Genomic DNA, 14,054 nt, shown 5'->3' with positions numbered 1-14,054 from the left:
GGCACATGACCCCTAAGTCAACTCCATCTACTGAAAAAGACGATAAGAGTGGTTTAAAGCTCCAGGAAGAGCTGGTACTGTAAGTAGATCATGAATTAAGATTTTCTTTGATCTGTCCTGAAATTGTTTCAACATAAGTCCTGTTTACAGGGAGTGAATCAACAAGGTTAATCTTTTAAGAAAAGTACTAATAATCCTGACGTTATGCAGGAAAGGAAGTCTCTGGAGCTCAAAACTTTCCTGGTGGAGGGCACCCAGACCCCCCAATATGATATGACCCCTCCCTATCCTGTTTCAGTCAAACAGCGTCTGAGAAATTTGTGAACGTGAAACTGCTTTATTCAGGGGTTTTTTTACCAGGTTTTTACCTGGTCCGATTGCTTTGGAAAGGAGTGGACCGCTTCTGATAACTTTTAAAAACCTCCAGAACAACGATAACTGATGGAATCCTAACCTGGAGAAGCTGACTGCATTGATGGCAATGGTGGTGAACAACTCCCATGTGTAAACCAATCATCATGCAATAAACACACCACTGTATCCTTTTTTCTGTTGTGGCAGATTAAGCTGACACTGGACAATTATTTGAATTGTGAAATAGAAGCAGCACCCCCACACTGGAATCACAACTCCCTTTAATGTTATGAGCAACATTTTCAACCAACTGCAACTAAAAAAATCCATTCCTTTTTTGCATTGATTTCCAGCATCTATCCCACAGGTTTTGTGGATGTGCACACAACTGATCTGGCCCTCATTTGAATCCTGAGCTTATAAAACTGTATCTTGCACATTATGCTCACTATTTCTCCTGCATCTGCCAAACTCATCCATACTGCTGTGATGCTAATGAAGGAACATTTTGGTCAGGAATGTCATGACATGCACAGACAGTGCCCTGTTTATTTAAGTTTAAAGTCACTCTCTTTTTTTAATTTTCTCTTCTTCCCTCTCCCTTCTTCCATCTTTCCTTCCCTGCATCATACCGACAATGTATGTAAAAAGTCAGGGGGCAGACCAGGTCTAAGTCCAAACTCTTGTCTGATGGTGAGTGCTGACGTTTGTTAGAGACTGCACTAACTTTCATCAAAGAGAGAGACCTTCAAAGCCTCATTGAAGACTATAATCCCGCTCTTTATATCTGCTCTGATTATTGCAATAATGAGCGATCCTGGCTTGTGTACCTCTCAGTTCATTTTATGGTGATCAAAGGAGGAATGCGCAGAGTTGTGGGTGGTGTTGCATTGCTCAGTATTCGGTGATGATCTTACCTGAGCCCCACATTGGTCGCCTCTGTTCTTCACTAGGGTTGAAGTGATACAAATCCTTTGTCCAGTAGAGAATCCAAAGGTCAGTGTGTCAGCCAGCATGAAGTAATACAGACAGAAGTCCTCTCTGAGTGGAATAAATAAAAGTTCACGCTCACATTACTGTGAAAAGATAAATAAAGTAGCACTAAGCGACATGAGCAAAGACCCTACACCAGTCAGCTGGTGAGTGGAGAGGGAAATGCTCGGCACAGGCAGACACATGCCCACAGTATGGCTGCATCAAACAGCAGGCAGCTTGATGTTCAGTTTCTTCATCTTCCTCTCAATTTCTTTCTCTTTTTGAGTTCCTTTTCATCCCTCTCTGGGTTTTTCTCTGCATGTTTTTTCACCTTTTTCCTGGGAGTGAAGGAAAAGTGCACAAGATTCCAGAGGCTAATTCTGCCTCTTATGACGAGGGAACCTAATATGTGAGGACAACTGTGGAAGGAGCGAGATACAAGCAGAAAGAGAGAGTGTAAGGAAAAGGAGGGGCAGGACGGAGGAGGGGGACCCAGCAACGGATGGCAGAGTTTTGTGTTATGGAGGAGGTGTGTGGCAAGCTGTTGAAACTTGAGCGACGTGAAGGAGAGGAAGAAAATGTTGACATCGCGAAGAAGGGAAATGTGATTGGCAGATGAAACAGATGGTTTACAGGTGAATATGTTAAATTTGGAAATGGGTTCCCACATAAATGGCTCTGTCCAAACATTTTATTTCTCAGATAGCCTATGTTGTGCTCTAATAAATAATAAACAAAGTGTGTCACACAACTATCCAAACCATGGCTCAAATACTACTGTATATCTGATGGAAGAAGAATCTCATGCACCTTTTTGATTACATAGACATTTGTGAGTTGATAGCTAGATCAAATAATTAACTGCAACTACATGCAATTACTTGTCTTTTGGTGTTTTGATTCTGAAAATGTGACAGCAAGTTCACAAGGTTAAGTGGATAAAAGGTGGTGTTTCATACAAAGGTGCAGGGGGAACCATTTTCAAGGGAATGCATATGGCTTAAAGTAACAGAACTTCAGTTATTAAGGTGCTCTAGAAATACAACAATGCAAAAGCATGTTAGACACTTTGTTTGGAAACTATAGGCAACACTCTGATTTATTTAAAAAATACAACATCAGACTTTGTCACTGATAAAAAAAGTGACGTTCTCACAGTTCACCAACCTTTTCAATATGATATTATAACACCCTATACACCCTGACTGAGACTAGACTAGAATATACATTTGTCAACTTGCTGTACTGTACTGTGGCAGAAAACCCATTTTAGGATTTTTGTTTGATTTTTGTATCAGTGTAACAAATACCAAATTTGCTTGATTAACCAGTAAACGGACATCCCTGTCAGCTTATTTTATCCATATTATATGTTTCCGAATTGATTATCCAGAAATGTTAGTATAATAGCATAAATATTATTTCTTTGACATTTTTTGTCAAATTGGGGATCCACTTGTATTATCACCTTATAAAGTTATTGTGGAAAGCGTGTTTTTACTGAGCAACATTAGCGTCTCCTCTGGTAACATTGCCGCTTTAGCTGTGAACTGCTCAACTATGTTGACCAGCTAGTCACTAACTTTGTTTGTCTGTGGTTTGGTTCCTGGGCAGGCAGTATACAGTTGGTTTATCATAGTGTTTTTACTAAAAATAGCGTCCTGCTGAGGCTGGAAATGACAGAGATGAGAGTGGGGAGAGTCAATCTGATCCACTGTCATTCCAAAACACTCTCAGTCTCTCAGTTGCTTATTACGCAGTTTAATTTCTCATCTCATGAAACACCCAAAGTGAAGTGCTGGGATGATAAAATAAAAATGTGGATGGGTCTGAGACATACATGGTCACACATTTACAAACATGATACTGTTGGGCTCCTGTATGCTAGCATGTCGATTTCACTCCGCTGCCAGTAAGTGTAAATTCAGATTGGATATCATAAATGTGCTTGCAAGTGTAGTTTCTCGGAGATAGGAAAGTATTAGATGGAGACGCATGAGACGAGGCCTGAGGTGAGACTGACACATGGCGCAATGTTGAGTAAATGTCAGCCTAATTCTGGTATGCGATAAGACCTGTGAAGAAGCTATACTCTCTGTCTTGTGCATTTTACAACTTACCCTTAAGAAAATAGTAGATAAATGAGGTGTTACGCACAGGCTATCAAAGCTATCTCAAAAGTTGAATGACAGTGTGTGAAGTGCTCCTGTGTAAATGAGATAGGTTAGTTAAAAACCCAAGTGTTTATTGTCAGCAGTAAAAGTAGGAACAGCACTGTCCTTGTCAGATTTGGCAGGTTGTGACACTGCTGCGCAAGATGTTAACTCATATTCCGGTTCAATTTGAGGCAGACACCCTCACTTTTATTTAATTTGCATAATATGGACACACACATATGCACACACAAAAACCTTCTGGCAACATGCCACATAGGGGTTAGGTTAAGGGACAGTGGGGAAGGACAGCAAACTGGAGCAGTAAGCACATTTCACCAGGGGGATACAGTTACAGATACACACATACACACACACACACACACACACACAACAACACACACACACACACACACACCACCATACACAAACACACACACACACACACACAATTACACACACACACAAACACAAACACAAACACACACACACAAACACACACACACACACACACACACACACACACACACCACTCACACACACACACACCCAAACACAGTGATTCCTTTCGCCCTCGGGGTCGCGCTTCTCTCTATAAAACACTCTCTCTCCCTCTCTGCCATAACGTTTTTGCAAGAACGCTCACCATTACATCCGGCAGAGAAAAGCAGGAGATTTGGTTCCTCTTCCTCTGCTCTACAAATGGCTCATTAAGGTTTACAAACGTCTCCATTCTTCTTGACATAAGTAGCTGTTTGGGCCGACGAAACCACTTTTTCACCCAGATAATTAAAGTAATCATTTGTCTCACATAATTAATAGTCCATAAGTACTACTCGTAAGTAATACGACACCTTGTACATTGAGGCAAGGGATTTCTTTCCTCAGAAGGTCAAAGAAGAAAATGAAACAAATACATTTCTGTAAGAGAATAGAGATTAATCAACATTAAAGTATTATCAGCTAAATGTACTTAAAAGTACCAAAAGTAAAGTGTAGTATTTAGAAATTATTACTGATGTGTAAACATGTAAGCACGATTAATGTTCAGCTTTACTTTATATACTGCTGGGCTACTTCAGAACATGTTCATATGTTTTGTATGATAAATATTCTGCAGATCAATTAGTAACTATAGCTGTCAGGAAATAGTGAAAAGTGTAAAAACATTTCATTCTGAAATTTAGGGAAGTAGAAGTATAAAGTAGAAGCAAAGTACAAGTAATTTAAATGTACACTTGAATACAGTATTGATTAAACTGCATTGCCAGTTTTTTTTTTTCTTTTGCAAACCGTGGTCCCACTGTACCAATTTTTATTATTTTACATTATGGGGAGTTCAACATTTGTGGTTGATTCTAGACCCACCCATTTGTCTCAATATCCATAGAGGCATTAACAAACAAAATCAAAACTGAAATTGATCAAGCAATAACCTTGTTTTTCAGCGCTGCCTTTGAAGATTTAATCATTCAGATTTTCTTGATTAATCCTTTTTCATGTCCTTTCATGGTAAATAATTATAGAATTTGATACGTTTGCTCGCTGGATAGAGGACAGCATGTAAATTTCTGATAGAGCCAAGTCCCCAGGTACCTTCATTAGCCTGATTATTCTGATCCAAACACACTCCATCAACTCGTTTACATGTAAATAGGTTAATTTTATTCCCACTCCTTACTTTGCCGGCACACTGTGTTTAAAAGATGAGATCTCAACAAATGTTTTAGGTTTTATTCAGTTTCTACCTTGTGCAAAATTACTGTAAAATGTTACATTTGTACACTAACAAGGCTGTTTGGTGTGTCTATCAGATGACTGATCTTCAATCACTCAAGGGCAGAACGGCCAAGCAGTGAAGGCCTCAGTCAGACGTCACAGTTACAGCAGGTTGTCTACTGGGGACACCTAGCGGCCAACTACTCATCTCTCATCCAACTCGTGATTTTGTTTCAGCAATACAACGTTCACCACTTGGTGGCAGTGCATTTCTATTCTTCTCATTTAAGTGTTAGTTCTAACAAATGTATGTCACGATAGCCAAAGGCCGAAAGCACTCCTCGTGAGCATAGACAGAACAGGATACTACTTTTTTCTGAACTTCATTTAAATTTAAATCGAATTAAGACGTTTATCGGTGCCTGAGTGAGTCTTTAGCACCATCATGCTTTGTTGGGTACCAAGTGCACAATAGCTGCATGCTGTTGTGCCGCAGAAGAGATGATGAGCTGCTGCCCAGACTGCCCCTCTCCCCTCTGGATTAGTGAGTTAATGCAACCATTCAGACACTGAGCTCCGATCAGCTGCTTAATACTGTTTCATCCCAAATAACACAACCATGCACACAGGATGACAAGCATACACTGCACATATCTACTATATACACACACACTATCTACTATATACACACACTACCTAATATATATATATATATATATATAATATATAATATATATATATATATATATATATATATATATATATATATATATAACCCCCAGCATCATACTTACGAAACACACACTGTTCTAATATATATATATATATATATATATATATACAGTATGTATGTATATATATATATATATATATATATATATATATATATATATATACAGTATATTAGGTAGTGTGTGTGTAGGTAGTGTGTGTGTAAGTTTGGGGTCACTTAAAAATTTCCATTCCACTCCATTGTAGACATAATACCAGCTGATCTGAGTGGGTGGCTGATCTTTAATGTAATATCTACATTGCCCATTGTCAGCACCCATTCATCCAATGTTCCAAAGGCACGTTCTGTTTACTAATCTGATACAATTTTGAAAAATTAACTAGAAAAACACTGGAGAACCCTTTTGCAATAATGTAAGCACATAATATAATCTGAAAACTGCTGCCCTGGTTAAAAAAACAATCCAACTGATCCCAGCTGGTATTCTGGCTACAATGGAGTGCAATGGAAATTTCTAAGTGAGCCCAAACTTTTGACCAGTAGTGTATACTGTATATATACGTATATATAAAATTTAGTTGACTTTCAGATAATATTTAGGCGGTAGAAAGCTGCAATATAAACAAAAATGTAGTAATGCTTTGTTTCACGGGTTTCTAATTCCCAATAATTTTCTAGAACCTTACCAGAGTTAAGCAATTAAATATTATACGAAACATAAGAATTTCTTTGATAGAACTGCTCTATTTAAACCCAAGTAAATACTAATTTATTATTGGAAACTTTATTTTCAATACATGTTGAATTGATGCATGGCTGTAGACAAATGTAACATATGGGTATACTCAACTGACTTGTGCACTGACTTAAAGACTTGGTTACATTTGCAATAAATTATTTGGAATTGTATTATTATTTATTATTATATACTTTTTTGATTAGTACAACATTACCAGGAAACTACTAAAAAAATTGCTGACCCGTGAAATCAGACACTATCAAAATGTTCCTTTAATCCTGAAAGTTGAGCTTAAAAATGTCTTTTACAGAAGTGTCTGAGATAGTAGTAGCACATAAAACATCTCTGCTTCAGTCATGGGCTCATTTAGGTCATCTAGAATCACAGTCAGAGGGGTCAAAGGTCACAAAGGCCAAACTCAGCCCTTTGTCGTCTTGGGTGAAGAAGTGGCCTTTTTGCAAATGACAAATCTTTTTCTCCCCTAAAACATTGGTCTATCAATGGTCTATCATCTAGCATGTGAATATAGAAGGAATATCCTACATATACGGTGTCAGATGTCCTGTCTGAGGATAGTCTGTGCCTTCTAAAAGTAGAGAGATGTTTTGTTCATCCTGCCCCTTCAACGTTAGTCCCTGGTTTCCCTGGATAGTAGTGCAAATGCACTACAAACACTGGAAGGTTTCAGTGAGCTTGACCTTACACACACACACACACACGCACACACACACATAGGCTTATACTAATCCTTGTGAAAACAAAGTGATATATTTCTCCCAGCGCAGGTCAAGCATGGGATGTTCATCAGCGTGTTTATCAGGATTATAAGCATTTCATCCATAATATAACCCCCAACATCATACTTACGAAACACACACTGTTCTAAATAGAAAGTGGCGGTCAAACAAAGAGAAAGAGGAGTAGACCAGCAAAAAGATGATTCAACTGGCGACCATGACTCTTTCAGACCATTCCCACCAGTGAGCCATGACCCACATTGCCCTTGTGACCCCCTCTAGCTGACCTCTCAGTGGGTGGCCCTCACACTGACCAGCCTGCACCATGAATCAACAGAAGTGGCTGTTCTTTGATCAGATAGTTGTTATTTTTTTACATTGTCTTCTTCACTTTGACAGTGCATTTCAGGCTGATATTATTCTACTCAGTCAGTTGTTCTTTTGTGCTTACTTCCACCTGTTTTAATTTAATGTTTCTCCATTTCTTTTTAATCATCACATTCACTCCTGCTTCTCTTTAAAAAAAATCAAAGTCAGGTAACCCTGTACATCTTGATACAGATATTACAAATATGTATGTTCCTGAATGTACGAAAGGTCAACGTTATGCATACAAACATGTGAGTGTTAAATTGGGGCCTGAGAGAATGTCAGGACAGGATTATGCCGTCACAGTGTCAGTGAAGAAGAAACTCTGCATGTCCAGGCAGCCATGTTAATCATAAATCTTTATCTTACAATCCTGCCTCGCACATCCCGCCTTTCATTAAAAGACATCCAAAGGATTAGTGAAGCTAAACCACAGAGATGTGGGGAGAAAAATGAGAAATGAAGTCACAGCTAAACAGGATCCCTCGCTCTACTGATGGTGATGCTGAATTAATTGTGTCATGAGACAAAAAAAGGAAGAATATCTATCCATCTATCCGGCTGTCTTTCAAAACACACAAAATCCACAGACTAATTGATTTTTTTATATTTTAATAACATCAAATTTTCCAAAGACAACAAAAGTGAAAAAAGCTAAAGAAAATGATATGGTATCCTATGCAAGTTTATTGGAAATTACATATTCATTTTGATAATATTAACCTGAGAATGACGTTTTTGGTTCTTTACCTTGATCAGTGTTTTCATGTACCTTCTGTAGACAAAAGGTTGTAAAGATCAGCTACATAGTTCTATGAAAGCTAACTCTGAAATATGATTTGAGTGCAAAACACGAAATACAGTAATAAACAACAAAAGAGAAGGACACAAAAGTAATATAAGAGTTGAACTATCAGTCTAAGTAGCAAACAAAAAGAAGCCTTCCCACAAATATGTACAAAAGGAAAACCAGATACACACATCCACATCAGAACAAAGTCCATATACACTGTATTAAATTAGAGAATAAATAAAAAATACTTTAAATTTATGTAGAATATCTGATGTTACCAAAGCTAAATTAGAAGTGATTACATCAGAGTAACAGGACATCTGTTCAAAATAGCCAAAGCAACATTTCCTGTTAGGACCCCTAGGTCCTTAAATTATTTGGTAATCAGTGTTTTAAGAAAATATATTGGTTTAAGCATTTTCTAATTTTAACAATGTTTAGCAGTGCACCACACATGTAAACAACCCATTTTTATTCTACAGTTTCTCTGGGAGCAGAGAGACTGGTCCTTCAGTGTCAGTCAGTGTTCATGAAGGATTGAAGAGTGAAGACGATCAGTCTGGTTTATTGATAGCTGAATCAGAATTGACCCTCCTGATCCATCTTAGTCTCTGTAGACGGAGGTTATCTGTCGGGGGGGCATGTGCTGTGGATGGTAGGAGTCGTATGGCCCTTCTAAGTGTACGTCATAGCTGGTCTGAGTCTGATACAGGCCCTGGTCCACAGGGGAGGGGGAGTAGTGGTGTGGGGGTCGGTAGTGGGGTGAAGGCTCCTGTTTGGGCACTAGGTTACTGCTGATGCTCAGAGGTGGTGTAGGGGGGCCGTCGTATGGAGGGGTGCCCACACCGCCGCCATTATACTCATTTGGCGAGTGATTCTCGTACACTCCTCCTTTCATCGCCCTCAGGTGAAGCAGGTGAGCAGAGTCAAAAGTGCCATATGGTGGACTTGGCAGGCCCGGGGAGGAATAGCTTACCATGCCACTGAGAGGAGCAGGTGCTGCCAGCACTCTGTGTCTGTCCTCAGGCCTCATCCCAGCACCAGAAACTGGTCCAAGCTGCAAGCAACCAGCCACCAGATTGCTGGTGGGCTGTGAGAGGCCCTTACACAGTGTCTCCATGAAGGCCCTGCTCTCTGTGGAAAGGCCCCCCTCCAGGGCCTCTGACAGAGCACAGATGTAGTTGCGGGCCAGCCGTAATGTCTCGATCTTGGACAGTTTCTGTGTTTTGGAGTGACATGGCATGATGGTGCGCAGGTTTTCCAGTGCATCATTTAAACCGTGCATACGTGAACGCTCCCTGGCATTAGCCTTTACACGCCTCACACGGAATCGCTCTTGCCGGGCCTTTGTCATTCGCTTTTTCTTGGGCCCTCGTCGTTTGGACTCGTTTTCATCCTCTTGTCCCTCCTCTTCCTCTTCCTCCTCCTCGTCTTCCTGTGCATCCTCACTCCCCATGTCCCTGTCCTGTTGGTTTACTCCACCTGCTCTGTAGTGGTGTGATGAGACTGATGCATCTCCATCAGGTGAGCTCATGTCTCCGTCCATCCACTGCAGAGGGCTGACGACCTCCTCTCCCTCGCCTTGTCTCACATATGGCTTAATCATCATAGTACTCTAGGAACAAGAAAACATCTTTGTCAAACACTTGCTAAAAAAATTGTTTTCAATCATCGCTACACGAGCAACCGCAGCAGAATAATGTCAGTGTTCAAAAGTAACAATTTTCTGCAAGTAATGTGAAAGTCAATACTGCACTCAAGTACAACTTTGAGGTATTTGTACTTTTGCTTAGGCTAAGTATTTCTATTTAATGCTACTCCACTACTTAACAGAGGAATATATTGTTCTTTTACTCTCCTACTAGTTACTTTGTATACTTATATTTTAAATACAAAATGAGAAGTTTATAAAATGTGTTAAACTCAACCAGCTACTACCAAATAACCATATGTAAGTATTGCATCCATGCTTTTACTTAAATAAAGTATCTGAATACTTTTTCCACCTTCATGGTGTCATGCTCTTGCCAGTACGTAATGAGACTTTGATTAGGTAGTCAACTATCAGAATTTCAGGTTTATACCAGGCTAAAGGATTGGTAATATTCAGGTAGCTGTGCATGAATCAGTTTACTGAATACATGTAGTTTTTCTTCCCACGCGTGTTAGTGATCATGAATTATTACAAGGCAAAGGATCAGGACTGTAGCTACAGCTGTAAAGATGCTGAGGTCAAGTTTTTGTTTTAGCAACAAACACAATATTCAAATACTACAATGAAAACCTTACACAGTGGGTATTTTGTAGGTTTTATATATTTTAGTATTTTAAGACAGCCTAAATGTGATTACTTTGAGGACAATGGAACATGTAGGATTCTGTATTTCTAGGCCTTCATGTCATATTAAAATTTACAGTAAACACAATTTAACAGTTAACGGAATAAAAGTTTATTTCAGATCTAAATAATAGGAACATTAAGAATTCTTCTTTTTGGTGACTGGTCACATCTTTTCTAAGGAATTTAAGAGATGCTTCAGGGGGGACTTTGGCATTTCAAAAGGCTACAGTCCTGTAAAGGATGTAACATGCCTGGAGCCAGTGAGCATACGTTTTAATTCACATGCTGACCAATAGTAGACTAATAACTATTTTGTAAACCCTGACTGTCAGCAGTCCTCAAAATGTTTTAGCATTGAACAGTTCCCCCTTGTCGCGCACTCCTCCGCCACAGGTGTGCTAACTGATTGACCGACACAGTGAAGACTTAACCTAAACAATAACTTTGTGTTAAGTGATGGCTATTTGAATTTGTATAAATGCATTATCTATTTTTATTCCTTTTCTCCCCCTCTCTCAGGGTAATCCCGTTCAACTTGTCAACTGGTAATGCCCCGGCAAGATAAAGTCACTGACAGGACTTATCTGGGCCATCGCAGGATTTTCTCCGCGGATGAAGCGACGACCATGGGATTAAATGAAAGATCGACGTCCCAGATCAGTGACAGGCGACTCAGATTGAATTGAAATCCGACATTTCCAAACGCAGAAATATTAATGCCTCGCACAGTGCCTGTTGAGCTGCTATTTGGTAAATGTCGATTGAAGTAGACTATAAGAATAAGCCTTTAGGTTATATAGCCTATTTTTCTATTAGACGTAGACTATGTATTACTCCTTGAATTGGTGTTTTAGTTGGAAAAAACCTTGCGAATAGCCTACACACTAAACGAGTCCTACACACTCTTCCAGGCTAAATTGCTTAAATAGGCAAATTGATAAACATAGCCTACCAGTGCTGATTTGTCCCGGGACCTCCTCAGGAAGTTTGATCGATGGTATTTGTCTTCACAGTCTGGCCTTTCAGTCCACTGTCAAACAGTGGTGAAGTGTCTCAGTGTGGGTCACTCTGCGGGGGCTCTGGGTTTTAACCTCCACGTTAAAGCTCCTCCCATCTCTCCCATCCAATTCCTGTTGACGCGCTTGAGCTCGCGCGTGGCCGGCCCGTGGCTCGAGCCCCCTGGAGCTCTACTCGTCGACTTGCGCGCGCGCGCGCGCGTGTGTGTGTGTGTGTGTGTGTGTGTGTGTGTGTGTGTGTGTGTGTGTGGTGTGTGTGTGTGTGTGTGGAGGGTCAGGGAGATGTGCATAAGCTCACTGAAACTTTCCAGACAGCAGGAGAGGCCCAGGCCTTTGTTGCTTTACGAGGGCGGCCGCCAAATCCGCAGTCGTTTGCATTGAACGGAGGAGAGACGCGCTCAGTCGGCTGAGCCTAACTGTATGTGACAGCTTGAAGTTGCGTGTGAGCAGGTGTTTGCTCCATCCCCTCATCCAGCCATCCATCCCTCAGCACTGCGGAGACAGGCTTTTGAACAAGTTCATTTTACCCAGGAGGCAGCTCTGACCAGACGGGGTATTGGTCACATAAGGTGTGCAATTACAGCATCTCTGACACTCTTAATGGCCTCCTCTCTCTGCAGCATATAGGTCCCTCCCTTCTGCACCTTAAACCATAATCCACATTCAATGTTCTATTAGGACTTCTAGCAAGTACTCACATCCTTTACTTGAGTACAATTTTAAATATAAAAGGTGAATAAAAAGGTTATGCATTAAGTAAAAGCACCATCAGCAATTGTCTACTTTAAGCAGCCTATCAAAAGTAAAATTAGCCTATACGTATTACTCGCTTTTATACTGTTATGTTGTAATGGATGATTTTTATTGATCATTGATATTTTTATGCTGCATTTAAAAGTTGCAGTTGTTCAAGGGGAGGTTTTTTACAGCTTTAAACTATATACTGTCTCATCATATTTTATATGGGCTACTGATCTTAAGGTCTGTATGTCTGAATCTGCAAAGTAATAGGCTATATAACACACAGAAAAATAAAGATGCTAACTGGAACAACTCCTCTTCGGAGTGATGCCATAGAATAACCATTTTTTGGATCTACAATGAACCCTTTAGAATACGATTATTTTTTAACACTATAGCGGCCAAATCTGGTTGAGGTAAAAGTGTAATATTTATCTCTGAAAAATAGTGGAGTAGAAGTTTACAGTGCAATAAAAAGTGTAAAAAATATTGCCAGACTATAATAGACAGTTTAAAAAAAAATTAGCATGATTTAGCAGAAGCAGAAGTATATTTCACACATTCTTCTTCCTTGTCAAAACCTGGCGCCTACAATACCTACGATGCAACTCAACCGCTGACACATCAGTGAGAGATTTGTTTATTATGCTAGTAGCGGCTAATATAGCCTCAAGCATAGATGAGGAGCATGCCACAGAGGTAAGATCACTTCTTTCTAACTCCAAAACCCCAGATTTCTTAACCGTGTCAAACTTGTAGTCTTCAGCACCAACCAACGCTGACTCAAGTGACATCACTTGAGGCAATTTATCAGACTTCACCCAGCTCGCTCTGCAGCCCCCCAAAAAGCTTTATACAACTTTGTTTCATATATGCACCAATAAATACTAATAATAAATAATAAAAGACCCGTAAACAGACTTTGATGTCTGCAAACAACACAATTCCCCTTCAAGTACAAGTGCCTCAAAATACTTAAGTGTAGTACTTTGTTACATTTCACCTCTGGTATTTTTCAACAGGCCAAAGGCTGTATGATGCATGATGTAAGTTTTTTGATTTTCTTTGATTATCCTATAAGTTTGTTCTGAAAATTTAATTTTTTTTTTTTAAATGGTGGTAAAATCATCTTTATATTTTACATATGCAGACTATCAGAAGTTTACTTGTCAAAGGCTTTAAAAGGATTCTCAAAAAACTTGATCATCAAATCAAACTTTAAACTTGCACATATCAAGCGAATCATCAACTCAAATGACAAATTAGTCACTCACAAAAACACAAATTGCATCTGAGGCTTTGCTCTGACCAAGAAAAAAAAATCCTACACTTATGAAGTGACTCAAAAGGGACATGATGTATAGAATTGAAGATTATTGTGTCT

General features: G+C 39.5%; 2 protein-coding genes across 2 annotated transcripts in view; both read right to left on the bottom strand.

The window, feature by feature from the left end:
- Positions 1–1,743, bottom strand: part of LOC116688395 (zinc finger protein 385A) — a 31,678-nt gene extending 29,935 nt beyond the window's left edge. Inside the window, exon 1 of the mRNA XM_032514427.1 lies at positions 1,272–1,743. Within this exon, the coding sequence (XP_032370318.1) occupies positions 1,272–1,284 (13 nt within the window). The 5' untranslated portion in view covers positions 1,285–1,743. The remainder of the gene's footprint in view (positions 1–1,271) is intronic.
- Positions 1,744–8,980: 7,237 nt separating this feature from the next.
- On the bottom strand, positions 8,981–12,112 carry LOC116688408 (neurogenic differentiation factor 4). Its single transcript, XM_032514447.1, has 2 exons — positions 11,866–12,112; positions 8,981–10,187 (listed from the first exon to the last, which is right to left on the bottom strand). The coding sequence occupies exon 2, from the start codon at positions 10,179–10,181 to the stop codon at positions 9,177–9,179; it is 1,005 nt and encodes a 334-aa protein (XP_032370338.1). The 5' UTR covers positions 10,182–10,187; positions 11,866–12,112; the 3' UTR covers positions 8,981–9,176.
- Positions 12,113–14,054: the final 1,942 nt, after the last annotated feature.

The sequence above is a fragment of the Etheostoma spectabile genome, chromosome 4, assembly GCF_008692095.1.
Source record: "Etheostoma spectabile isolate EspeVRDwgs_2016 chromosome 4, UIUC_Espe_1.0, whole genome shotgun sequence".
NCBI classification, from domain to species: domain Eukaryota; kingdom Metazoa; phylum Chordata; class Actinopteri; order Perciformes; family Percidae; genus Etheostoma; species Etheostoma spectabile.
This window is presented reverse-complemented; position numbering and strand designations above follow the sequence as displayed.